This window comes from Dicentrarchus labrax, unplaced genomic scaffold (genome assembly GCF_905237075.1).
Source record: "Dicentrarchus labrax unplaced genomic scaffold, dlabrax2021, whole genome shotgun sequence".
NCBI classification, from domain to species: Eukaryota; Metazoa; Chordata; class Actinopteri; family Moronidae; genus Dicentrarchus; species Dicentrarchus labrax.
This window is the reverse complement of record NW_026136717.1, coordinates 14,499,678-14,526,198: the sequence shown is the minus strand read 5'-3', so window position 1 is coordinate 14,526,198 and position 26,521 is coordinate 14,499,678. Positions and strand designations below refer to the sequence as shown.

General features: G+C 42.0%; 1 protein-coding gene across 1 annotated transcript; it reads right to left on the bottom strand.

The window, feature by feature from the left end:
- Positions 1-62: 62 nt before the first annotated feature.
- Positions 63-26,521, bottom strand: tesk1b (testis associated actin remodelling kinase 1b). The gene is given in 12 exon segments (XM_051429050.1): positions 63-1,650; positions 1,653-2,207; positions 2,293-2,389; positions 2,607-2,693; positions 3,687-3,770; positions 5,033-5,123; positions 8,872-8,954; positions 10,281-10,427; positions 11,354-11,402; positions 11,652-11,773; positions 24,710-25,474; positions 26,262-26,521. Coding segments are annotated over 11 exon segments (2,085 nt in total). The 5' UTR covers positions 24,899-25,474; positions 26,262-26,521; the 3' UTR covers positions 63-1,069.

Here is a 26,521-nt window from a genome sequence, read left to right as displayed (position 1 = left end):
CAGTCGAGGTGGACCAACTGTGTCTCTAGTGCTTAAAAAAGTAGATATCAGGAGAACATGACTGCATTCTATCTTTTTATTCAATGCCATCTTTAAATAATAAGAATCTGTACATCTCTTAAGCAGGTCTTTGACCGTTCATTCCCAAAAGTAATAATGACATCAATATTTTCCTTATTAACAGTAATACAGTTTGAAGTGCTTAAACCAGGCAACCCGAAGGGCCAATAGAGATCATACAGCAACGAAAGAACGGTGTACAGCCCACACTCTCTTACCCTTCGTCTCACACACACGTTTCACACCACACACACACACACACACACACACACACACACACACACAAACACGTCCACACCCCACACACACACACACACACACACACACACACACACACACACACACACACACACACACACCCCGCACCCACACACACAGCTCTGCAGTGCGCCATACACCTCTTGATAATTAAAGACATTAAAGCAAAACTGCCTGTTCATTCAGAAACAGCACCAAACATCAAAGAAATCATTGCAGCAGTAATAATACTAAGCTTAACATTCCTCATTTCAACATCATCATCATCATCATCATCATCATCATCATCATCATCATCAGTCAAGGGAATCTTTACATCTGCGAATATACAGGATCTAGCCAACTGGGGCTCCAAACTGGAGTGTTTACATGCTGAACAGTTCTGGACGGGGCCCATCATCAGTCAGCTCTACACAAGCAAACCGCTGACGTCCCGAGTTCATGTCGCCCTCAGCCCAGCAGAGGGCGACATGCAACAAGTAGCCAGCAAAGACACCAGTTCCTCGTCCCGCAGGTTTCATGGAGAAAGTCATCCGGAGTGTGTTTTAGCGAAACCAATCTGGACACTCTGAGCCTGCTCTACACCAAAAAGTGTGTCTGGAAAACAAGCAGGGTATTGCTGAGTTAAAATCTGTGCAAATTTCTAAGAAGACCCACTTAATTTCCAGGGAAGAGCTTTTGGTGCAGAGTTTACACACTACTTTTTTCTGCCTGTATTTGGTGTTGAGAAGCTGGGTTGTTTTTTGTTTTTTTATGTCTGCGCCCCCGGCAAGGCGAGTCCCGGCTCCAGGCTGGTGGTGGTGGTCGTTGGGGTGGGAGAGGGCGGCAGGCCCTTGGGTCCGGGACAGAGCAGCCCACGTGAGGCTGCGTGGTCCCCGTTCAAGTTCTTGTAGGGGTTTCTGCGAGGTGGAGCTCTGAGACACATTGAGGGGAAGCGAAGGCCGGCGAGGCAGCAGCCGGGACAAGAGATCACCTCCTCCTGGTCCAGAGAGTGTCCGCTGCTGGAGCCAAACGGGGATGAACCGGCAGGGTCGCTGAGAGGGGAGTGGTAGCCGTTGTTGTTGGTTGAGGTGGGAGGGCTCGTGGTGGCGCTCCAACCCAAGGGTCGACTCACAACCACATTGTTGTTGTCCAAATGAGAGAGGGGAGGCAGGCACGGGGGCCCGTTAGAGATTGCAGACCCCCAGCCGTTTGACAAGGGAGGTGTGGAGGATTGGAGGGGAGTCGAGGACTGGGACGGAGGCGGGGAGAGTTTGGAGTAAGGAGATGAAGTGCTGTCTTGTGTGTCTGGGGAGCTGGTGCAGTCCATGGGCTCCTCCTCCCCTTCCCCCCCTCCTCCTCCTCCTCCTCCTCCTTCTCTTGGTCCAGCAGGTCCAGCGACAGGGGTTCAAGGGACAGAGGAAGACCTGAATCGCCGCCCTCCCTGATCTCCTTCTCTTCTGCCAACAGTCTGTCTTCTTCACTCGTTTCGTTTGTTTCACCGTTTACAATGTCTACCTCGGACGCGGAGTCCTCCTCCGTGAGGACAGTGTTCGGCGCTGATGTGAGGTGCGGAGGAGGCGTACACGGCAGTGAGTGGCAGCGCCTGTGCCTCCTGGGTTGGTCACAGCTGTCTGTCTCGGACGTGGAGGGGTCATCGCAGTCTGGTAGAGGGGGAAGGGTGAAGGTCAGGGAGATGACAGACTTGCTGGGAGTGTCGAACAGCTTGATCTTGCCGCCCTTGAGGTCCTCCCTCCGAGAGAAGGGGTTGATGCGAGCAGGAGTTGCCAAGGCAACAGAGGGGGGCGTGTCCGGAGGGTGGAGCATGTCGGATTTGCTGCGGGAGAGACGAGGATCTGATGGGAGGCAGAGGGATCGCCTTCGTAGAGAGCCGATCGCTGGAGAAACAGCTTTAAAGATAAAAGAATGAATGATTATTCATTTGCAGGAACAAACTTTTACCATTTGGTGAATGCGGAGCGTTTGATGACTCACCTTTGACTGATGATTCGTCCTTCTGTTTCCTCTCAGCCTGTCTCCTCTCCAGCTCCACCACGATTTGGGAGAAGGATGGACGGGCCTTTGCATTCATCTGGCAGGAGGAGGAAACCAACAGATTGAAAAAGAGCATTAAGGAAAGACTGCTTTGGTCATTTATAAACTCAAATGAAATAAAGGAGCTAGAGATCTCGCTAATCTGACTTCATCTATCTGTTATAATGAAGACTTTCAGATGTTTAAACATGTCAGGACCGTTAAGGATAAACCTACAATGTTCCAGCAATATCTGTCAGATGAATGTTTCTTACATTACAGCAGGCGATGGCCAGTTCCAGGAACTCAGGAGGACAGTCTCCAACCATCTGCTGAAAGGCCTCCACATCCAAACCAAAGTCCTGTACGAATAAAAAAAGATATCACTCATGAGGGCGCACATTTAATCATTATTTTTTATATTGTTAAATATTTGTTATATTATATATTTAATATAATTTTTTTTTTTTTAAAGAGCCCTTCAAGCACTACCAGACAGTTCAGTGGCTACAAATGCTGTACTATTCAATGGCCACAAGGGGGAGCAATGCACTTGTGATTACCTCAGACTGTCACTTAATGTGTCCTAAATCCATACTACATACTAACTACGCATGGTATATCATTATCATAATCATTTATCATTATAAATGTTTTTAATTTTGTATGGCCCTACAAGAGATGATGCAATATGGAGATTTCAATCAGTCTGCCTAAAGAGAAAGCTTTGTTTAATTTTATGTTGTTTTATTTTAAAACTACATATTTAGGGGAAATAGTGAACATCATAACTATACTATATAGTATAGTATTAGTATAGTACTATAAAGACTGTTTTGAATATTAGTTAATATTTATAATATTATAGTTTGACACACAGCAAACCAGTTAAGAAAATGTACGTGAAGTTGAACAGGGTGAATGATAATAGTCTCTCACACACTGTTTAATATACAGATCATAAAAAAGGCACTACATGCATTTTATTTGATGTTTGGCTGTTTTTTTGGGGACATGCAATCGACTCAAGATAAGAAAGTCAGCTTCCTGTTTGTCCAAGATGACAATCACCAGTTAGATATCCACCGTATTTTTCAAACTCATCTCTGACAGGATGAAAACTATTGCTTAAAGTTATGAGTCATTTTGACATCGCTCCTTACGCAACAATCTGCTTTTGAAACACCGACTGACTTACAGAAACCATCTTGCATATTATCAATAATATTATTTTATTATAAACATTTTCATTATATAACAGGGGGCCGTATGAAATGAGACGTGCGTGAGATGATGAGTATGTGATGATAAGGGAGTGGGGGGGGATTTGTGAGTGATGAAAACGCCATCGGTACCTCAGTGCGCGGCAGGATGTCGGGGTCGGCCTGTATCCTCGCAATAATCTCACACAGGATGATCCCGTATGCAAACACATCCACCTGCAGAGAGAGGAAGACGAGTCAAAGAGCGATACGCATCAAGAAGTAAAGATTAGATCAAATAAAAACAGGAAGAAACAGCTTCCATATGTCCTTTATACTTTATTCTAATGTGCTTGTATGTCTGGATTGTATCTTTACTGCTCTGGTGACTGGGTTTATTGACCTTCATTCAACCAAATTTCATATAATTATCATTCATTTTTTAATGCAATGCCTTAATAAAACACTCAAAACACCAATTTTTATACTTTCTAGTTAGTTAAAAAGAGGGCAAGAAGGGCTATTTATTTAGTCTTTAATCTATCTTGTAGGTTACACTTGCATATATACTATTAGCATTGATGAGCTAGTTACTCAAAAAATGTAATCTATTACTCATAAATCATTGCTCTTTTAAAAAGTAATATGACTTTACTTATAACTCCATGGTAACAGTAATTATTTACACTACTAGTTATAGAACTTTTCTGCTACTCCCCATAAAATTGGTAATTGTGTCCCTTCAAAATTCGGACTTACGATTATTAAAATACAGTTTTGTTTGTTAAAATCAAAGTAATCGAGTATTTCCAGCTGCTGAATGTTTCCATCTTCCAAACTACTTTACTCCACGATTACAAAAAATTAATCCAAGGATGTGATTGTTGGATTTCAAATCAGTAGGACGTGAAAAGTAATGTTGTAACTAATTATTTTTTTGGAGGAGTAACTAATATTTTTAATGAAATGTATTAGTAATTAGTTACACTACTAGTTACTGTGAAAAATATTATTACTGTAATATAGTAACAAGTTACTGCCCAACACTGCTTATTAGTAACACAGCTTACATTTATTGTCACTATTTTTAGTTTCTATTTCATTAAATTGTTTATATTTTTTTGTAACATAATAAAATAATAAAATATTTGCTACATTCTGGATCTAGTTTAGAGTAATTTGTTGTTTTATTGTAAGCCCGGTCAGACTGCATAACACATAAAATGTCATCAGCATCCCTTAAAAGAAACCTGAACAGGCAATCAGGTTTTCCACTGAGCTACGCAGAAAAAAAAAAAAAAAACAAGAGTAACCCAGGCCAAGAAATTCACCTCTTACATAACTAAATCCCTGTTTGCCTTTGACGTAATAACTGATTTATTAAATATTTATTGCTTTACTTCACTGCCTGCTTTATTTGACTGGCTTTCATCACACCCACAGTGGACCTTGAACTCGCTGCAGCTGAAAGGGTAATGAGGAGAATGATCCGTCAGTACCTTCTCATTATACACCTCTCCTCTGAGCACCTCCGGGGCCATCCAGTAGGGGGAGCCGACCACAGCCAGAGGCTCCTGGTCCTCTTCCTCACTGCACACAGAGAGAGGGAAGAGGAAGGGATTTGATGGGAGGAAAGATTTTCATTTCACAACAGTTCCCCAAATGATCTTGTGATTGTTTGGGGAAGCTTGATCTAAAAAAAAAAAAAAAAAAAATATATATATATATAAAATAATCATCGGTCCACAGAATAAGAAAATAGAACTGAAAGAACTTGAAGATCAAATTATTAGTTGAACGACACAAAAGCTTTAATGAACAATTAATTAATCATTTAAAAATCAGGCCGATATTCTCTGGTTCCAGCTGCCTTTTGATTGGTGTCTTGTACATCATATTTAATTAAATATCTTTTGGTTTTGGACCAGACAACAAGACGACAATTGAGGACGTCGATTTTAGAACCAGTGATGAAGATTTTTCACCGTTTAACATTTTATGACTAAAATATTAACAAATAAACAATGGACACATCAAAATAAGAGTTTCTTTTAAGGGCTTGAAACCTAAAAAAGGTCCCTTTTCATGTCTTATATAAACAGATAACTGAATATATATTTGGGTTTGGGACAGTTGGCTGGATAAAACAAACAATGAAAATGTCCCTGTGGGCCATTTTTCACATTTGTTTTAGAATTAAATGAGAAAATAATCAGCAGATTAAAACAAAGAAAACATTCAATAGTTTCCATCCCAGTAAAAAGGCTTTGGGTCAACAACTACATCAAATATTCAGATATGTGTGCATCAGAATTAAATAATAATAAAGAAAAAGTCCCAACAGTGATACAGAAATACATTTTGAAAACATATTTTTCCATTCAGGAAAGATGTGTAAGAGACGACAACAACAACAGATAAACAAATGCTTAAAAAAAAAAAAAAAAAAAAAGGCACAGACAAGCAAGAGAGGCATCACGCTCCATTTCATTAACGCAGAACTAAATCAAGAGGGGTTTTATGGGGTGAAACCCGGGTCTGTGCGGCTGTTTGTGTGCACTTCATTTGTATCTAAGAAACCGCAGTGTTTTTCAGTTATGTTGAGATATCGTTGTGCAATTTTAGCTGAATAAAAAGGAAGGAAAAAGAATGTGCAAGGACGATGTGCTTGTGTACACACACGTACACACACGTACACACACACACACACACACACACACACACACACACACACGTACACACACGTACACACACACACACACAGAGCTGGCAGATACTTCCTCTCTGTGCTATTTCCATCTGCTACTGTGGGCTATGATACTGCAAAAAAAAAATACAGCAAGGGAAGTGATGGCAGAGGGAGAAATGAGGAGTCGATACGTCGCGGCTCCCAACGTAAACACCATTTGGAGAAGTGGACTGACAGAAAGAAGAAAACAAGAGTGTGCACAGATGGTAACGGAGGGACAAAAACAGCTTAACGGACAGCTCATAATGAACAGAAAGAGTTAAGCAACAGCACCAGAGGAGTGACAGGAGAGTAAAAGGACAAGAGTGACTGTTATACGAGGGGCAGCAGAGATCCAGTAAGGCAGTAAGAGCAAGAGGAGGATGACTGGAATAGTTTGACCTTATTTGGAGTGCTTTTCCTAAACCCCCTTCATCTCCTCTCCTTCCCTCCATCCTTCCCTCCCCCCCCCTCCCTCCTTTCCTTCATGCCACAAGCACACAGTGGTAGCACTCCCAACACAAACACACATCCGAGAAGGGTTGTCAACATCGTCCATTCTCTGTTAACGCTCCGCTTACGGATACAACAGTGTTTGACTAAAATGTAAAAGCAAACATGCCCTTGAAAAAAAGTGACGGAAACACAATTCACCAGCTGCTATTGAAACAGAGGCGGGAGCAAACATAAGGCTTCATGTCCGATAGCTGCAGGTATGCAGAAATACACAACGACACAGACACATTCAGGTAGAAGCCTTGCATGTTTAAAAAAGTCACTTTTTAGACTGTTTTTAATGCATTTTTCAGCACAGTTGATGGAGTGTAAACACAGAAAGGTGACAGTGCAAAAACAGAGCCAGCAATAACACACACACGCCACACACACAGAAAAAAGGGCAGGCCAGCTTAGAGTGGCAGCTGTCTCGCCTCAGAGAGAGTTGTGTGTTTACTAAATGACTGCAGACAGAACGACGAGGGGAGTTAATGGGACGTAACTGTGTGTCTATACATGTGTGGGCAGGGGGCTCGGACATACTGGCAGCTGCCTTTTTCCGAGTTTGTTCCTTTTTTTTCATAAGATCGGCCTCGACGTCCCACTCCCAACAATGCAGTTGATGCTCTTTATTGTTATAAATTGACTGCCTGAGTGTTGATCTGTTGATGGGAAACATAAAGAAGATAAACTGTCTAATTTGAGTCATGGACTTATATGGATGCGAGGAGGAGAAAAGTCAAGTTGTAACATGAAACACTGGAAACGACTGAGAAAGACAAACAAATTTACTGAAGTACTTAATTTCAATTTCACTTACTGGCACTGGAATATTTCTATTTTGGAAGACTAGATAGATGAGCCACCAGTCTCATTTCTGTACATTAAAGTGGCTATAATCAATATTTGTATGATAACAATGGATCACTACGTGTGTGTGAGAGAGAGATGAAACCACAGAAGCTCTGCAGAGCTTTATAGCATCTTAGCCCAGTGGTTTTCAGACTGCGGTCCTTGAGTGGGTTGTAGAGGGTCCGCAGCAAAAGGAGGAATAGAATATTTAAACTTTTAAAGCTGGAACAACAAGGGAAGAAATAGGGTTGGTTTGGGTCCGATTTTATTGAATGTAATTTATAGTGATCCCAGTTTGATCATAGACTATGAAGACTTTATGATATTCAAAAATATTACAAAAGAAAATACTCAGACAAAATCCTCTCAAATTGGGGGTCAAGTCCCAAAACAAGGGATTCAAGTCCTTTTATGCTGCCAGGATTTCCACACTTTGAGACAGTTGGAGAGTTTTTCCGAAGGACATGGCTGATAAACTTTATTTTTTCCAGTTTGGGAGAGCTTTATCATTTCCCTATTTCAAAATTTAATTTGCACAAATTGTATTCAAAGGGAGTAGTTACTTTTTATGCATGGGTATATTACAGCCAACACTTTTAACTTGAGTAAAAAAGTTCCCTTTCTTTCCCACATTGTGGTATCGCTGCTTTTTATGATGTGATGTCACTCGAGAAACCAGCTGAAGAAAATAAAAACTGGAAAACTTTGCCGGTCATTTATGGAGAGTAAAAATTTATGTCAGTGAATAAAATATGTTTCATAAATGTCACTGCGTATTAAAAAACACACAGCTGCGAACACAGAGGAGGGGAACGCATTAGAGACGACGGCAGCAGAGCGGCAGGTCTGTGGAGCATTAGATTAAATATGGACACAACCTCTGAGTCGAGCCGCTGCCGGTCAGCCATCCCTCATCGTCCTTGAAACGACGCTTCACAATATTAATAAGAAGTTCCCCAAAGAGTGAGCGGTGGTGGAGAGAGAGGGGGTGGGGTTAACCACAACATTCAGAGGGGGAGGCATACTTTGGAAAAACCTGACTTGTGCTTTGGTGTGAGTAATGGGTCTCATTTTGTGTGTGATTGTGTCTCATCTCCAAGAGAAACGAGAAGCTGTGGGAGACATTAGCGAACACTCGGTTCAGACAGATATGGCACGAGGGATGAATAAGAGAAAAGAGAGAAGTGGAGGAATGTAACTTTTACGGAGCGTGACTTATCTAATCGCGTAGAAGTGTTGATGAATGGACTGTTATGAACTGACCTGTAATCTGGGATTTTCTCCGCCAGGCCAAAGTCTCCCACCACGGCCGAGCACACGCAGCCCTCCCAGCGCACCAGGCAGTTCTGCACAGAGGGGGGGCGGTCAGAGGTCAAACACATCACTATTACTGCTGTTAAAAGTGTGTCCAGTGTGTGTGAGCATTTAGGGATGAAAGATTTTATTGTCCCAAGCTTTTTATTTGCTATAAAAAAGGCTTTTAGGTCACCGTATAGAAGTCTTGAGCTCTGGACCAACAGTGGCTGTTTCCAAACTTCGGCCAGTTCTGTGCCCTTTTCAACTATAAAGAGATTACTTCACCCCGTCTACTGCCTAGCAACTACATGACCACAATATCTCCTCAAATCTGATTTGTTGGAGCCAATGGTTTCCAGTATGTCAGCATTTCCTTTGCAGACTGTAGATTGAGAGTTTGGGACACTTGTCAGTCATCACAGTCAACGCAGTGCACTGTGGGGAATTGTTAGATAGAGATGATTTCTGGATTTTCATCCTAGAATAAGTGCCAAAACAGTGATCCATAAAAAGTTACCAACAAGGCAAACCCAGATACCCAGATAATGTAATTAATTGCAAATGTGTATGCACGTTATAAGTAATAAGGGCCTAAAGGTGACTGCATTATTACCTAATCGAGAGGCCCCGTCTTGTAGGTGGGCAAGAGTTAAAATCAAGGCCTTTATTTTGTACACAGTGTTTAATGGCACATTTTCCTCTGGCTGCTTTAATGGTTTAGAGCTTTATATTTTGTGGTTTGTGCACTTTATCTCCAGGTTTTCATTCATTGTCTCCTTTCTCCCTCCTGTAAAAATTCTGTTTTAAAAAAGTGCTCCATAAACGGCTGATTGCTTGCTTATGATTGTGCCGCTCCCACCTTCTTTCTTTGGAGGTCTACCTCTGTTTTTCAGCACGTCAACATCAGCATTAGCTGCCTGCTGCTAGGCCAATTAAGCTGGAAGCTGTTTTGGAGTTTAGCCAGCTGTAAAATTACATATTCATTTTTTATTCAAAACTTAACTGAACTGACCTAAATCCACTGCACAACATTTCCCACAGATCCTTTTTGTAGATCTGTGACGCAACTGCAAAGCCTCTAAATCTGCACCAGAGCTTTTTAATGTTTCCAAAATCTACATTAAAAACAGAAGATCACCAAATGTTTGCAGTTACGGGACTCGCGTGTTTGCATTGACCAAATATCTGTGTGTTCCTCGTGCTAGTCATGTTTTTGAGGAACATCCATAGATTAAGTAGTTTACTGTGTATGTAAGACACATGTATCACTACCTGAGGAGCAGAATCCCTGTGGAAGACCCGTCTGCGCTGATGTTCAGTGATGTGTGTGTACTGTACGTGGGCACTGATGCGTATGTGTTTGTGTGTGTTGTCACCTTGGAGGTAAGGTCCCTGTGGAAGATGCCCTTGCTGTGCAGGTACTGCAGTCCCCGAGCGATGTCCAGAGCCAGGCTGAGCCGCACGCTCCACGACAGGTACACGTCGCTGCCCAGCAGCTGCTCCAAGTTACCGCCGTTGATGAACTACATCATAAAGAGGATAAACGGCAACAAAAAGGAGTTAAGTACACAACAATCTAAGCACAATTAGTTCCTTCCATTTTTAAATTGTTTGGCTGCTGATATGAAAGCTGCTTCCATTATTGTTTGGGGAAATTGGGACCTAAATGTCTCCTGGTGTTGTGCAGTAACACACTGTACTTATTGTGCTGTTAAACTTGGTGAATGTTGCTGCCAGTCATTAAATACACGTTCAATTATACACTTAGTCCATTCTCATTTTATTGTTATCGTTGATCAATCCAATTTTATTTCACTGCCCAGACTTTTTCACTCAAGTCTTTTGTCAGAAATGCCAAATGTTTGTTGGCTGCAGCTGCTACAATGTGAGGATTTACTACTTTTCTTGGTTTTATGTCACTAAAAATTGAATATCTCAAGGTTTTTGAGTGCTTTCAGAACAAAGCAAGCAACAAGTTGAAGAGGTCCCTTTGAGTCAAGGGATATTTTGTGTTATTTTGCTTTTTTTTGGTAGTGATACTAAAAATAGAAACAGGAAACGATGTATAAAATCTATATTATACAGCTTAACCACAAAGTGACTAGAAGTTCCCTTTTTCTGACATTTCATAGACCTTTCAAATCAATACATGACACAAATACTACCATTACACACACCAGAACAACAAACCCTCCCCTCATCTACTGATCTTTTTTGTCCTTTTCCCTGCTTGAGTGGATCAGTTACCACAGCAACGTCAGGTAAACCCATCATATGTAAGAAACAGGTGAAAGGTCATGAACTGCCTGATCTCAGCCTGTGTAATACAGTCAACTGAGGCCTCATTGGGCAGATAAGCTCTCCATGTGTTTGTATTATTAAAAAAAAAAAAAAAGAGAGTTGATAAGAGAGCTTTAATTCTCTTCTAGCAGGTTAATTAGCGTCTCACCTCTGTGAGGGCGTGGAGTTGCCCCTCATGGACGCACACTCCTATAAACCTGGAGGCAGAGCAGACAAACACACGACTGTAACAAGAGAAGGGGAACAACAGTTGCAAGACACACAAAAGATATTTTCATGACAAGTCAAAGCTCTTCACACCGACCAGACAAAGCAGATCCAGCGCAGGAATTTTTGTAATTTAGATTTATAATGAACACCAGGATCCAAGTGTAATGGGCTTAGCCAGCGTACACCAGGCAGGAGTAGACAAGGACAGCATGTCGGGAATCAAACGTTTCAGTTACCTGAGTATGTTGGGGTGCGATAGTCTGTTCATGAGCTGGACCTCCCTGAGCATGTTGGCCTTGTTACTGGCCAGGATGTTCATCTTCAGAGCCATCACCTGACCCGACACACGATGCTGCACCTGGATCAAACAACAACAAGAAAACCCACACAAAATATACTTTTAATTTGATCCACAATTGACACTAAAACCGTAGGTTCAACATTGTTTGTGTAGAAATCGAAAAGCAAAGGAAATTATGCAATTTACCACCGGAAAATACACTTATTTTTTTAAAAACACAATCTGGCCCAACAGACTCTCTGGAGCAATTAATGCTTGTTCCACTTTTTAAAAAGAAACATGACAACCGATGCAAAGTATTATTTTAAGAACACCTCACAGTGCACGTGAGCAGACATAACTAAACAGAACCGACCTGCAGCAGGTGATTTATGATGATAATCTATTATAAATACATTAATCACATCAGTTAACGCCATCTGAAGTAGTAAAATAAAACCGTGACATAGCGCTGAGTGACATAAACGCTCAAGTGCTTTTGGAAACTGGCCATAAAACGTTAGCAGGTCAGTTGCTTCACTTGTTTTGGCTGATTCTCTGCTGCAACCTGCTGCTATGGCAATGGCTCCGTCTGGTATGGTAACCATGGGGATGCGACATGCTCCCCCACCACCCCCCCTTTGAGCTACATGTTACTGCATATTTGCTTGGCAAGTAGTTTGACTTCCAAAAAGCAATGCACACAAGCAGTAAACACTGCGGCAGAGCGTGCAGAGAGAAGAAGTGAGAGGTGTCTGAGCCTGTGTGTGTTAGTTTGTGTGTTTTATACGGTGTTAATACCGTGTATGTGTGGCTGGAGTGAGAGAGAGTGTGTGGTGTGTGTGTGTGTGTGTGTGTGACTGGAGTGAGAGAGTGTGCAATTACCAGTGTGAGATACTGTAAGAACAAGTGAAGTCGAGAACTTCGGCATTATGCAACAGCAAGAAAAAGTAGTGCTGCTTTTTTTATTTTTTTTATTTCTTATGTTTTTATTCACTTACACTTATTTTAAATATTTGAATACATTTCACAAATGTTTCATCTTTTGTATCAGTAGATTTCTGTTTAAAAAGGGCCTAATAAAATTGTTTTGAAATGAGAAATTACAGATTTATTTGCATATGTAACACCTGACCAAAATTTAAATTTAAAAGGCCTGTTTTGTGTTTGTGTCTGTCCCACTGAATATTGAACAAGAGTAAGCGATGCTAGTAGCTCTACGGAGGCTGTATTCAGACACACCAATGCTTTGAGCATAATGCTAACATCAGCTCTGCTAACGTGCAAGGGACTATTTTTTGCCCTTTTATTCCATTCAATTGTAGTTGTTGTAAAGGAGACATTTCACAATCATTTCGGTATCGCTACTAAAGCTCCAGTGTTGGGTCGGCACTAGTACTGAAAGTGTTCAAGCCTACTAAAACGCCAATTTGTGAATAAAAGCAGGTTGTGATCTTCGGTTTTGGATTTTGGTTGTAGAGACACTTTTGTTTTCATTCACGACCAGGAATCAGGCTTTTAATGCCTGACTGCAAACCAAATCTCCCTGAAGCTAATAATACAGATAACATGCATGGGGAAGGTTTCAGGTTGTGTCTTCATGAGTGAAACAAGTGTAATGAAAGACCGAGAGGAGGGAAGAGGGGAGTGGGTGAGCGGTCAAAGTCTGGAGCTGAAGTCAGTGTGACACTGGCCTGGATCTCAGCTGGGCTCTGGATCAGAGTGGGGATGGAAAAACCACAAAGCTTATTAGAGACCAGAGTAAAGTTCAGTGAGTAATGCTATTAATACTCACTCACACACACTCACACACACGCAGACGCACACACGAGGGCTAAAGCTGCCCCTCTTCCTCTTAACAGCCAGTCAATGAAAGTCAATCTCTGCCACACTAAATCCTTTCTCCAGAGCCACTTGAGGACTTCAGCCTGTGGCAAAGTGCTGCACACATGCATGGATGCACACATGTAAATCGCACACATAAAACTGTGTACAGTCGGTGCTTCCTCTTTGCAGAGAGGAAGTTGGTGCTAGAAATTTAAACACGCAGCAGGAGTGTAGAAGCAGCGCAGGACTAATGTCTTCTTCTCTTTATATATTAAAGCACTTAGAGGATGAGGTCGACCTCTTTATACACATCCTCCTCCTCCTCCTGCGTCCATTAGCACAGATTTATTTGGCAAACACAACTGTGGGGCTTCTGCATCGCTGTGGATTTACATCACACTTTTCCCCTGCACACATCTGCCATCTCACTTACTTGAAGAAATTCTTACATGCTCGTCTGGCATCCTGTGAATCTAACAGCAACACACACACACACACACACACACACACACACACACACACACACACATATATATAAACACACACACTGACTCATATAGGCAGGTTACAGTGCCAACGTGAGCCAACTGCTGACGCAGCAGTGGTTGGAATTGCAACGCTGCTTGTCCCGACTGTTTTGTCCTGACAGTTTTTAGCCTCCAAATAAACAACCTCTCACTCATCATCATTACAGGCTGTCTGACTCACCACAGGCCAACATTTTCTCAGGTGTGTGTGTGTGTGTGTGTGTGTGTGTGTGTGTGTGTGTGTGTGTTTTTGCTTTCTGAGAAGCTTCACCCTGAAATCCACCACAAAGTATAAGTAGTGTTTTTTTTCTCCCAAATGCTTTATGCCACTTTATTGGTCATCTCCACGGACTTGCCACTGGAATGCCGATGTTCCACGCCTACATCAAGATTACCCCATGATATGGAGCAATTACACACACACACACACACACACACACACACACACACAGCAAACAGACACACACACACACATACACCCACGACAGACTTCTACTCACATTCATGCGCCCGGACACACCCTAACGCTCTCCTTCAAACACACTCGGCCTTGTAAAGTGCTGCTGTCAGCAGAGGAAAGGTCACAGGCATCTTTTGCGCTCGCTCTGTGCAGCCAACATGTGCAGCGATGTCTGTCATTAGCCAGCGGCCCGATGGGGACGACTGATGGGCAGCAGAGAGAAGGAGGATGTGTCAGAGGCTGCAGATGGAGGATGCACACAAGGGCAAGAGAAAGCTCTGAGACTTCAGGCTTTATAATATGAAGACGGTAGCAAAGAAACTGCAGTTTAAAGGATGAAACTGACGGATGGAAATGTCTGTAGTTCTAGAAACAAACTGAATCCGTAACATTTATATTTTGTTATTAAGTATTAAATGGAAATACTGAGCTCAAGAGTCCAAAGAGTTTCACATTTTTATGCATTTTCTGTAAAAATGTAACTCCTAAAATATATATTTTGGCCTATTAAATTTTGTTTTTAAGCATTTTCGAGAATGTCAAGAATCAAATTCTGGTGGAGAAATACGAAATCCTGACGTTTTAATCCATATTTTCACCTAAAAAACAGTCAAATTTGAGGGATTTTGACTCAACATTCAAAAAAACATGTTAAAAATTGTGGAATATAAACTCCTCAGGATGTTAAAAACACCCAAATTTCCTGCAACAATATCAAGGACATGAACTCAGTGGCAGCCACTGGCCTCGGTCTGTCCATATGTATATTCCATTATTTTACCTCCACTACATGGCCAAAAGGTATGTGGACAAATCATGTTCAGGTGTCTGACTGTAAGCGAAGAGAGGAAATCCAGTCTGCAGAACAAATCACGTTACTGCAGTGTTGCACACAGCTCAGTGACTTTGCCTCTGGACACTGGGTCAACTCAAAGGCCTCTTTTCCCTCGTGGATGTCACGATTACTCCACAGCTTCCCACCAGCAGGGGCCACGGTTAACATTTCTCCAGCTGAACGTATACTTTCATAACTGAGGGTCTCCAGATAAACTGCAGTGGATTGTTATGTGGAAATACATCAAGTCTTTAAACATTTAGATCTTATTGTTTTGCTTTGCAGTCAGGTTACTGTGGTACTCCCATGATAAAGTACCTTACAGTCTTACTGGTCTGTAGCCAGAGCACATAGAAGCAGAACAATAATTAAAAACGTGCAACTTTTGCAGCATTTTTAAAAACAGACCGAAGCAAAATTTGCCCTGCAATCAGCATTTCAGGCAGTCACTTCAAGACAAAAACAGGAGAGCTTCAACCGATTTGACAAGCGGGCTTTGAGTAGAAGTGTGAAGGGACTGTGAGTTAAAGTCCCTGAGGGGGTGGACTCCACTCACTCTGTATGTGTGCTGGACAATCGAGAACATTAGGCTCTTCAACAAAAACAACTCGAGGCCTAAGCTGCCGCCTCAGGCTCTTAGTTAAAGCGCGAAGCAGCAAGAAAACCGTGTGAGTGTCAGAGAGAAAATGCTCATGTGTGCAAGAGACTTTAAAAAATAAAAATAAAAAAAAAAATAAACTAGTCATCCAGCCAAGCCAGGTCCATCAGTGAGCGAGCAGGGAGGTCCAACCCCCCACCTCCCGCCCAACTCTGTGTGGTCGAGCCAGGCTCAGAAACACAACCTGATCCAGGAGGTAAACAGTCCAGGTATCTGACAAGCTGACACACAACACTGTGTTGCACAACAGCAACACTGAGCTGACCAAGCCCCCCCCAACCCTCCTGTTGCACAAACTCATACACTGAGGGGGCACTGGAGTTCATACATGTTTATCATCACTGAACTGTTGCTCATTAAATGTCTGTTTGGTTGTTGTTGTTGTTTTTAAAAGAATGAAAGTCACAAAACAATCCAGTTTCCTCGTGTACCTCGAGCGGTATCTCCTCACGCAGACAGTTTCGATTTAAAGGACCAGTATGTAGGATTTAGTGGCATCTAGCAGTGAACCAACTGAACAAAGCTCAGCCTTCAAAGTGTAGAAAGGGAGAAACTACAGCAACCACAGAGCTTGTTAAAAACACAAAGGGCCCCATCTAAAGCGAGCGTTTGGTTTGTCCTTTCCGGCCTACGGTAGAAACATGGCGGTTCAACGTGGTGAAAACACAATGATTCTTATTTTATGCTGATCAGATACATGCATGAATTATTATATTAATTTTCTGGCAATAGATCCTCCTAAATGTTACACACTGAACCTTTAGAGAGGCTCTCCACCGACTGTACATGAATCACTCTTCACGACGAGTACCACTCAGTCTGTGAAACTGTCGGATAATGTATTCTACTGACCTTATTAAGTTGATCAGATATTTGCCGTAACGTGACTGAACCACATTAAAATACAGTTTCTCAGTGTAATTATTTAATGTTCCCGCTGCCTGGCCCTATTTTACTTTACAGAATCGGATCAGGGCTCGAGTTGAGGTAGGAAACTATATCGGGAGAGAAAAAGCTGATTGTTTATTGATGTTCTTCCTTAAATCTGAGGAACTAATAGCTTAAATCATAGATTGAGCATGGGACAGAAAGTCTGCGTAACACACTGGGTTTGAAATAAGTCAAACATGGAGCTTATCTACCATGCAGAGGGGGTATAATGAGAGACTAATGAGTTGCATTATGGGAAATGGAGGATACAGGGTTACTGCATTAAAAGTCAGGTTCTCGGCCTGGGCGGTTTCTATTTCATTCACCTTGTTTGATCCGTTTCTTGCAAGTGTAATGATATAATTAATTAATTTGCCCAGGTTTTGGGAAACAGCTCTCAAGGTTTTCTTTGAACTCTGAACAGTGAATATCAGTAGTTGCATTGAAAACCTTTGGCTTATACCCAGAGGAACCAGGGACAGGAGAATAGATGGTCCTGCTGTTGAGTCATTAAATTCCATTCACTTCCACTCAATGAGGGAGGAGGCAGAGATGTCAGAGAAAGATATCTGAAACCTGATAACTGATGTTTTCTTTTGGCCTCTTTAAACCATGACGCAACAGGGATGACAATAAAAACAACGGTTGAGCTCTCCTACGCCACAAAAACATTTCACCATTTATTGTGAGACCGACTAGACATGCAAACACTTGAGCCATTTGTTTACTTTCTCGCAGGGGAGCGGCCTTCCTCGAGGTTTAGCTACAGACTGCAGCACTGCCAACATGTGGTCGGGAGGAAACACTCATTGTGCGCTGATGTAAACACACATACACCGTCTCTTGAGATACATTTATAAATACACTTTCAGCCATGATGGAAAGGAGGCGGGCTCTGAAAACAGATAATAGTGCCACTCTTGCAAACACTTCTCTATTTTAAAACCCTGGTTCAGTGGAAATATTTTAGGCAATAAACTCGGTGGTTCAAGTGAAGACATGCATATCGCATGCTCAGCGCCTTTCGTGTTTGTGCGGCTGTGCAGAACATAAACAAAACTAAATACTTGTGCAGAGAGACTGCAGGGAGAGGAGTAATGAGGGAAAAGTGCTACACTAAGCCGCTGATGTTCAAGTCTGAACTGGCTCTCCCCATACCAACACCACAGTCCAATGGCAACATAGACACACAGAGCCCCCTAATCCTGAAACACTGAAACTGATCACAAGCACACGGATGACAGCTGATGATGGATCCTCGTTTTGTGTGCGTTTTCAACTCTTTTTTTCCTCCTTTGTTGTTTTTTTTATCTCCCCAGAGCTGACATTTTCCCAGCAGCCAGGATTTTCTAAGAACTGGTCACATCCCAACACGTCCTGATGGGAGAGTCCCACAATCAGCGTCTCTCTCTCTCTTTCAGGAAGAGTCGCGGCTGAAATGAACACGAAAACTGATACGATAAAGAACATTCTGTTTTCTTCAGAAAGATTATGTGATGACTACTACCTTAACCCAATCCCATGATTAGTGGGAATTGTGAAGAAAACTATTAAAATGAGTATGATGTGACATTTGTTGGGGTGTGTACCAAACAAACATGTCTTCTTAAATCTGACTGAGATCTTTGTTGCATGTCTGATCTCGGTCCTCATTTAATCAGCTTCTCCACTGTTCACTATCAAATAAAAAATATTTTTTTAAAAGAGGCATAAAACGGACATAAATTAGTATAAAAATGTGCCGTTTTAGTCCAATCAACAGTCCTAAACCCAAAGATATTCAGGTTTACACGGATAAGAAAATAAAGAAAAGCATTTAAGATGCTAAATAATCCACATTTTTGCTTAATTAATTATTGATTCTATGAATTTCTTTTGATAACCTAATTTTAGTAAGAAAGATTGTAGTGGTTGATAGAGTTGGCTGAAATCAATATTAGGATATATATCAACAATTTTGATAATCCAATTAAATTAATAATATAAATATAATAATAATAATAATAATAATAATAATAATAATAATAATAATAATAATAGTTTGGGGTTGTTGGAGAAGGCAAGGAATTTGCAGATTTGGGAACTTGGGCTCGCTCGAGGAAATTATGTTCCTTTCTCACTGTCGACTAATGATTATAGGATATTATCTTTATATACCAAACAGTTAATCAATATGATAATGGTCAGATTAATTGATAATGAATTATTTGCTGCAGCTCTAATGATGATATGGCATGCAAAATTACATGATACGCTATTAAAAAGAACAACATTTATTTTATTATAACTCTTCAAACAGGTAAAAAAACTGATTTTTTAAAAAAGTACCCATTTAGTAGGTTAGTTATCTTATCTTTAAATTAGTTTTAAAAGTCACAATATGATTTAAGTTAATGTACAATAACACCAACTGTCGCTGTAGTCGGTGGCAGCACACAAAAAATGGACATACAGTACACAACACATGATAAACACACTGTACACACAAGCAGAGGCACCACAGCAGTGTTTGGCAACCCATTTCCTTCACATTAACGCTCTGTCATAAGCATCTGCCACACACGCACGCACGCACGCACATCAACCCTTCATTCAAGTTGACAGTATTTGTCCTCTGGAGACTCCAGTCTGTTTCAAATCCCCTCTTTATCTAATTACTCTCCTTCAGCTTATTATCATCATATCTCATGTGTGAGCATAAAACGACCCAACACACACACACACACACACACACACACACACACACACACACACACACACACACACACACACACACACACACACACACACACACACACACACACACACACACACACACACACACACACACACACACACACACACACACACACACACACACCCCATCAGTAGACTCTAATCAGGGTAAATCCCAGTCACTATGATAAGTAGGTTTGTTATGGAGAAATCTTCACTAAGTGACTCATGGAAATTTATTTCAATTTTACTTCCCACTTTTCGCAACAACCACCAAAGACAAATATTGGTATCTGCCCTGAAATTCTCAAGAATATGAAGCTACGAGACAATCAGACTATCTCAACCTACGAACCCGGGGTGTGACCAGACTAACAACAGATCTCTTTATAGAAACGTTACAAAGGTTTTGTTAGCAGGCTGTAAAATCCCTGCATTCAGGAAACAGGACAGACAAACTACATTTATTTATTAGTAATGGACTAGTAATGGAGTAGTGCAATATTAAATGTTACTGTTTGATGAAGCAGAGCCAGCGATTCTGGAGAAATCACAACGGTTTTCATACAGATTTATCAAACGAGAAGTGTATGAATTAATGAGCTTTAGAGGTGCTTGTAGGTGGAACTTCTTAGCTTTGACTAAGCAAACAGCTGCTGGCTGTAGCTTTAGATTCAGGGAATAAGCTGCATCAATCTTCTCATCTAGGCAACAAGACAGTGAGTGTTTTTTCCCCCAAAATGCCTAAAAATATTTATTTTAAACCCACAAAAAAAAAAAGGTTTGTGTGATCTGATTGCAGCTTAAAAAGGCCGAAACGGATCCAAACAGATGAGACTTCAAATTAAAGACACTTTCAACCAAACTGGGACGCTGTAGAAGCTTTTGAAAACAATGTCGTGAGATTTCCATGTCACATGTAAATGACAACCAAATCTGATAAGAAGCCTATTCTGTGTGTTTCTTTGCTCTTAGACAGCAGGTGTTATCTGTATTAGCAAACATACAGAGTGATTATCTGTAGAGAAAACAGCTGGAATATGACGCAGGAACAATCTAATTAGAAATCAATTCAACCGGTTTGTCTTTAGGACACCGTGAAGCTCTGAGAAACACACAGAACAAATAAATAATTGCTTCCTGTGGTTGAACTGAACTGTTGAGTGATGTTGCAATTTGTGATCGAGCGGTTATTATCGCTTTTGAGCTTTCAGGTTTTCAGATTGAGTTTAAGGGACCGACAGAAACAAAAGCAGGAGTTATTCACAAGGACACACACACACCAGGAACTTCCCTTTGAAGAATATTAAAGGAAGATGAAAAACAGCACCTGAAGGATTTGTCTCGACACGTGTGCTCCCTTCCTTTCTCCTCTCTCTTATTTTTTTTGGGTCGCACAATTGCACACTGGAGAGGTGAATGGCTGCCTGTCTGCCTGCCTGCCTGCCGCGAGCCTCCATTGATCTGCACTAAAGGACTGAAGCTCAACAGCAGCACACACACGCAGTAGGAGGCCAGAGCCTTTGTATCCATGTGCAGGACATCCATTTAAAAGCCTGAATGTAAGTAAATGTGCCATATACACGTTTAGGACTGCTAAATTTAATAAACAAAACATCTGAGAGAGGTTTTTTTTTTCTCCTGCAGAACAGTCAGGGGCCTTGTCCTCTGAACCAGACCAGGATACGAGAATAATGGATCAGTCAGCATTGTCAGCAAACTTTAAATGTGACTGATAGCTGCGGTAACAACTTTGCATTTATATGGCGCTATCAAAAGGGCAAGAAGATCCAAACTTGAAGTGCAAACTTGACAAGCCAGCCATAAACACAGTGACATTTGCATGCTCATTGGCCATTCAAAGGGCAAAGCTGTGGGAGTGGCTTCGGGAGGACTGGAGTCTTTTTTTCTGTCACAAAGCACCCAAGAGAGGAGTCACAACACAAAACGTCTTATCTAATGGGAGGTGGGGGTCGACTTGGCCTGGTGCATTTTTAAAACTCGATTGTCCATTTAAATTCATACCTGTTAAACTCTCTCTCTCACAAGGCTTAAATATGGAAGTATGAATCACGGTCTCCACACCTGAAGGTGATAGTAAATTTCTATTTACTCGTCATGCCAAACATTTGGCTCATCCCACATTTGGGTTACGAGACAACACTGTGTCAGAGATCTAAAATACAGCGAGACATCTTCCTGGCACATTTACAGAAAGCAGAGCTGAACTGAAATAGTCCATTAGTCCAACTGATCCAAAGGAAAATCAATGTAGACTAGTGTAAGTTTTTATGCAGAAGATTGTCCGGTTACAGTCTCTAAAATGTGAAACATTGCTTTCCTTTGTTATATTTTGGAGTTGTTTAAGCATTTTGAACACATCCACTTTGTCTCTGGAAACTTGTGATGGTCATTTTTCACAGTTTTCTGACATTTTATAGACCAAGCAATCAATTGACCAAGTATTCAGGAGATTAATCTGTGAATAATCATTAGCTTCAACAAAAAGCCAAAACAAACAGATATAGCATTATGTGCATTATCACATGTTTTCATGTCACTTGTTTATGTGCATAATTTCACATCTGTGCATGAAACAGCAAAAGAAAGAAAGAATCCATGTTTGCCCCCCCCCCGCGCTTTCTCTGCTTTATAAAAACCTTCCAAATCTCACTGTCCTGAATAAAACTTGGTGTTCAACCTAAAGGCCAGAACACCTGATTTTCTTGGGAGATGCATAAAACCACCTCATGTACCTTGAAAGAGGAAGCAGGAAAGACACAGACACACAGACACACACACACTCTTGGCAGCGCTCCTACATCTGTATATGAAGGAGCTCCTAATAACCTCTTATTGACTACCTGGAATTATCCTAGGTTATACTTCTTAAGTTTGTTTAATTTAAGAAGGTATTACAGCTGAAAGTAAAGAGTAAGGCCTCCTGTCAGTTTGATTATTTACATGACTGATGACTACAACAACGACGCTGGTGATTAAAGGGAAGTGAACAAAGAGAGCTGGACTTTGGTCAGAGTTCAATACAAGTTTTTTTAATGCCTTTAAGTGTCTCCTCTGGGATTCATTTAACACATGTTAGCAGTTTTTTTTGTCATTTAAATCTAGTTTCTGGGTCTAAGAACCCTAAAAATAGAAAAAATACATCAGACCTTGAACTACACACTGAAACATGAACTCTGTACAACACTGACACCGTTGTTTGAAGCAGGAGTGATATGAGGAGAAAAGATCCAATTACACTCTACATAACAAAACACAAATTGCTCTAAATTTCCCCCCAAAAAATCCAGATGTGCACATGTGGCTACTAGTACAATAATGCCAACTGTCTTCATTTCACATACTGTAGAGTCACTGCCAGACATGACATGCACGGTGTGATTATAGCGAATGTTTTTGCCACATTTTTGCACAACAAGGGCGGCAACTGACGATTATTTTAATCCCAAAAATTGTGAAAAATGTACTTAAAACTTTCCAAGAGCCCAAAGTGAGAATCTAATAGATTTCTGTCCAGTCAACAAAACAAAACCCCAAATAAAAAAAATCAACCTATAGTGATAAAAAAACAAAACAGAAAAGCAGCAAATCCTCACATTTGCGAAACAGAAAACGGCAAATGTTTCTATTCTGAATAACTTAATTGATTACAAAAACTGTTCACTTATGTCTGTTCGATTGGCCAATTGATTAATAGTTTCAGTACTTATTTAAAAAAAAAAAAAGGTTGGTACATGTTTTGACTCAACTCCAGTAGACTGGAGAAGTGGACTAATCACAGTAATATTATAAATGTGTGGTGTTCATTGATCCTGCCTGGCAATACTGAAAAACATTTGTGTGCTATGCAAGTTTGGTGAGCACCAATATAAAATAATAATTTACAAAAATCCATCTATAAACCTGAGCGAAAGAGTTTGTGTTTCAACATATAGTGGGAGGCAGCGCTTGAAAATCCTCCTTTATCAAAACTATTGCATGTAATCAGGCAGTTTATCAAAGCACAGCCTGATATTTAAATATTCAGAGAGAAATTCAAACAATGTCCCAATATTCATATTTTTAGAAAACCAGCTGCCTACTTCATATCCAGCAAGTCTAAATATTGTTCGAAAGATCCACATTTGATAGATTAGTCGATTGAAATACATTTAAAACTCAAAGAATGATTTATTTTTAAGCAAAAATCCCAAATATCTTCTATTTCCATTGTCCCAAATGTGATGATTTGACTTTTTACACACTTTTTATATCCTTGTGATCCTTTACCGCATCCCAATCAGAGAATTCAAATATTTTCTACTAAATATTTCATCCTTCTTAGAATAAAATGCAAGTTAACCCCTAAAAAAGTGATGCACTCCCTGGCCAGCTCTCTTTTGGTGCTGTGCCATCTCTAACATCATCACACTGTATCGGGCTGTATGTGGCAACTCAGGCGACCCTGAAAATGAGTCCCTGTGCAAGTGAACAGCGGCGTGACAAAAGGGAGGAAGGCGGCTGGATCTGAACAGAGATGGAGGAGTATAGAGTTACCAAACACGTGTGCCAGATCTACCTGTCCTGACCGTATCCACTTACACACCAAAAACACTCCCATGTCCACTTCGAGCAACATGTGGGTCACTGCAAACACACGTGTGGCGAGCAGAGGACCATTTAGTTGGGACGGTGAGGTGTAAGTTTCCACCCTGACGCCAGACTTTGAAGAAGAAAAAAAACTCACATCACCAACTTCCTCCTGCAATTATTCAGCATCTTCTTGTTGTTGGTTTAGGATGCAGGTTGCCATGGATACCACTTCTGTCATATAAAGAGAGTGTCAACAGGACGTCAACAGCTCAACTCAGGGGCTGACAAGAAAGTTTCGATCAGTTCACACTCTGTGTGATCACCTTCAAATAAAAATCAAACAAAACCCCCCACTTTAAAATATGATGTGTAACCATGGAGACCTGGAGGATGTGATCACTAAAAGTCTGCCCTCAAGCCAGCTTGTGCATAAAATCATTCACCCCCCCACATACACACTTAATCTCACCTTGAAGACCTCGGAGAAGAACCCGGCGCCGATCTTCTCGCAGCTGAAGTCGTCTATGCGGGCCAGGCTGGACACGGCGCTGCGCAGGGCCCGGTAGGAGGACGGTCTGATCCGGTTGGTCCCGTGGACGCTGTGCATGGGCGGTTCTGCGTCTCCCTCCTGCTCCGGCTTGACCCTCTCCGTCTCCATCTCGGACGCCCCGGGAGGAGAAGGTGGAGGAGGAGGCGGGAGGAGGACGTGGGACGTGTGCGTAGTTTAAAATCCAGCCCGACTACTGTTTACATTTCCCATGTCCGCTACAAGGCCACAGCGCAGGGCTCTCTCTCTCCCTCTCTCCCTCTCTCTCTCTGTGGAGGGGAGGGATGATCAACTCTCAGCGGGGAAATGTCGCAGCTGTGGTCAGCGACCGGTTAGGCCTAATTCCTCCTGTCAAATTCCTGCACAGGTCCGGAACAAGGTTTGCGTCTCTTGAGTCTCTTTAACAGAGCACGCAGCTGCAGCGGTGCATCCTGTAGAGTCGGTGCGCAGTTTGGGTGAAGTCCCTCATGCCGTGCAGCAGAGGAGGCTGTGCCGTTTTCGAAACTGCGCAGGCTGCTGCTGTCTTGGCAGCGGCGTCTGTCTCTCTCTCTCTCTCCCTCGGTTTCCTTAACTCCGCTGCTCCTCCTGCAGTGGAAAAGGCCGGGGCTCCCCTCCTGGTTCCACCAATTGAATCCCGGGCTTCCAGTGCGCACAGAGCTGCCTCACTGACGCTGCAGCCTATTAAAACTGAAGAGGGAGAGTGAAGAGAGGGGCGGAAACAGGGGGGGTGTTAATACACTCAATCATAAAGTGTGTGTGTGTGTGTGTGTGTGCGTGTGTGTGCGCATTTGCTTGCACCGACATCTAAACCCAACTAGAGGAGTAAACCGGCGGAGACATAATCTGATCAGTGTGCGGGCAAATGATTATAGATCACACAAACTCTCACTAACAGTGCTTCGAGGCGTGATTAAGCTTGATTGCAGCTCCTCTCAAATTGTGTTTTCACGTTTTTATCTGCAACCAGCGTCACATTGCGGTGCGCGTGATAAAAACATTAATTGCATTAAAAAAAGAGAGTTGATCGTAAATGAGGCTGTTTAGACGCGTTATCTGTTCCCCCGGTGATAACAGCCGCGGATGCAGCAAGATATCTCCTCTCATTGTTATTGCCTGCACTTTGCACACACACACAATCTTTTAAACACTGATCCAATCACTCGGGCTGTTCGTGGTCGCTCGGTCACACTGAGGGTCTCGCATGCAGCCTGCGGGATGCTGTGCGGGAACCTGCGTGTCGCGGATCTCCAACGCAGCCTGCAGACCGCTGCGGATTGTAAATTATGGATGCCAAACTGAGCTGAGTTTGCGAGCTCGTCTGTCACGCACTAAAGTCCCCTCCGGATACACAAACTATCTCACATACACACACACATATGTAGATATACACATACACACACACACTCAGCTTTTATATCAGCTTCATGGTTCAAAAAACGCTGACGCACAACTGCGCCGAGAGGATCGGACTCACCTGGCCTTCTCTTAATAACATAACCTCCACATGCGCCGGTGTCCTCTGCTGAGCACCGAGCTCAGATCAGCTGCGGCGTCCAGTTACCGAGAGCTTTATTTTTACTAATTAATCATCTTCACACACACTCACTCACACGCACGCACGCACGCACACACGGGCTTCAGAGGTTTCGTTTTACGTCCCCGCTGCTGCTGCCGCCGCTCCTCTGCGCCTGCCTCGCTGTGTGTGTGTGTGTGTGTGTGTGGGTTTGGTAGCAT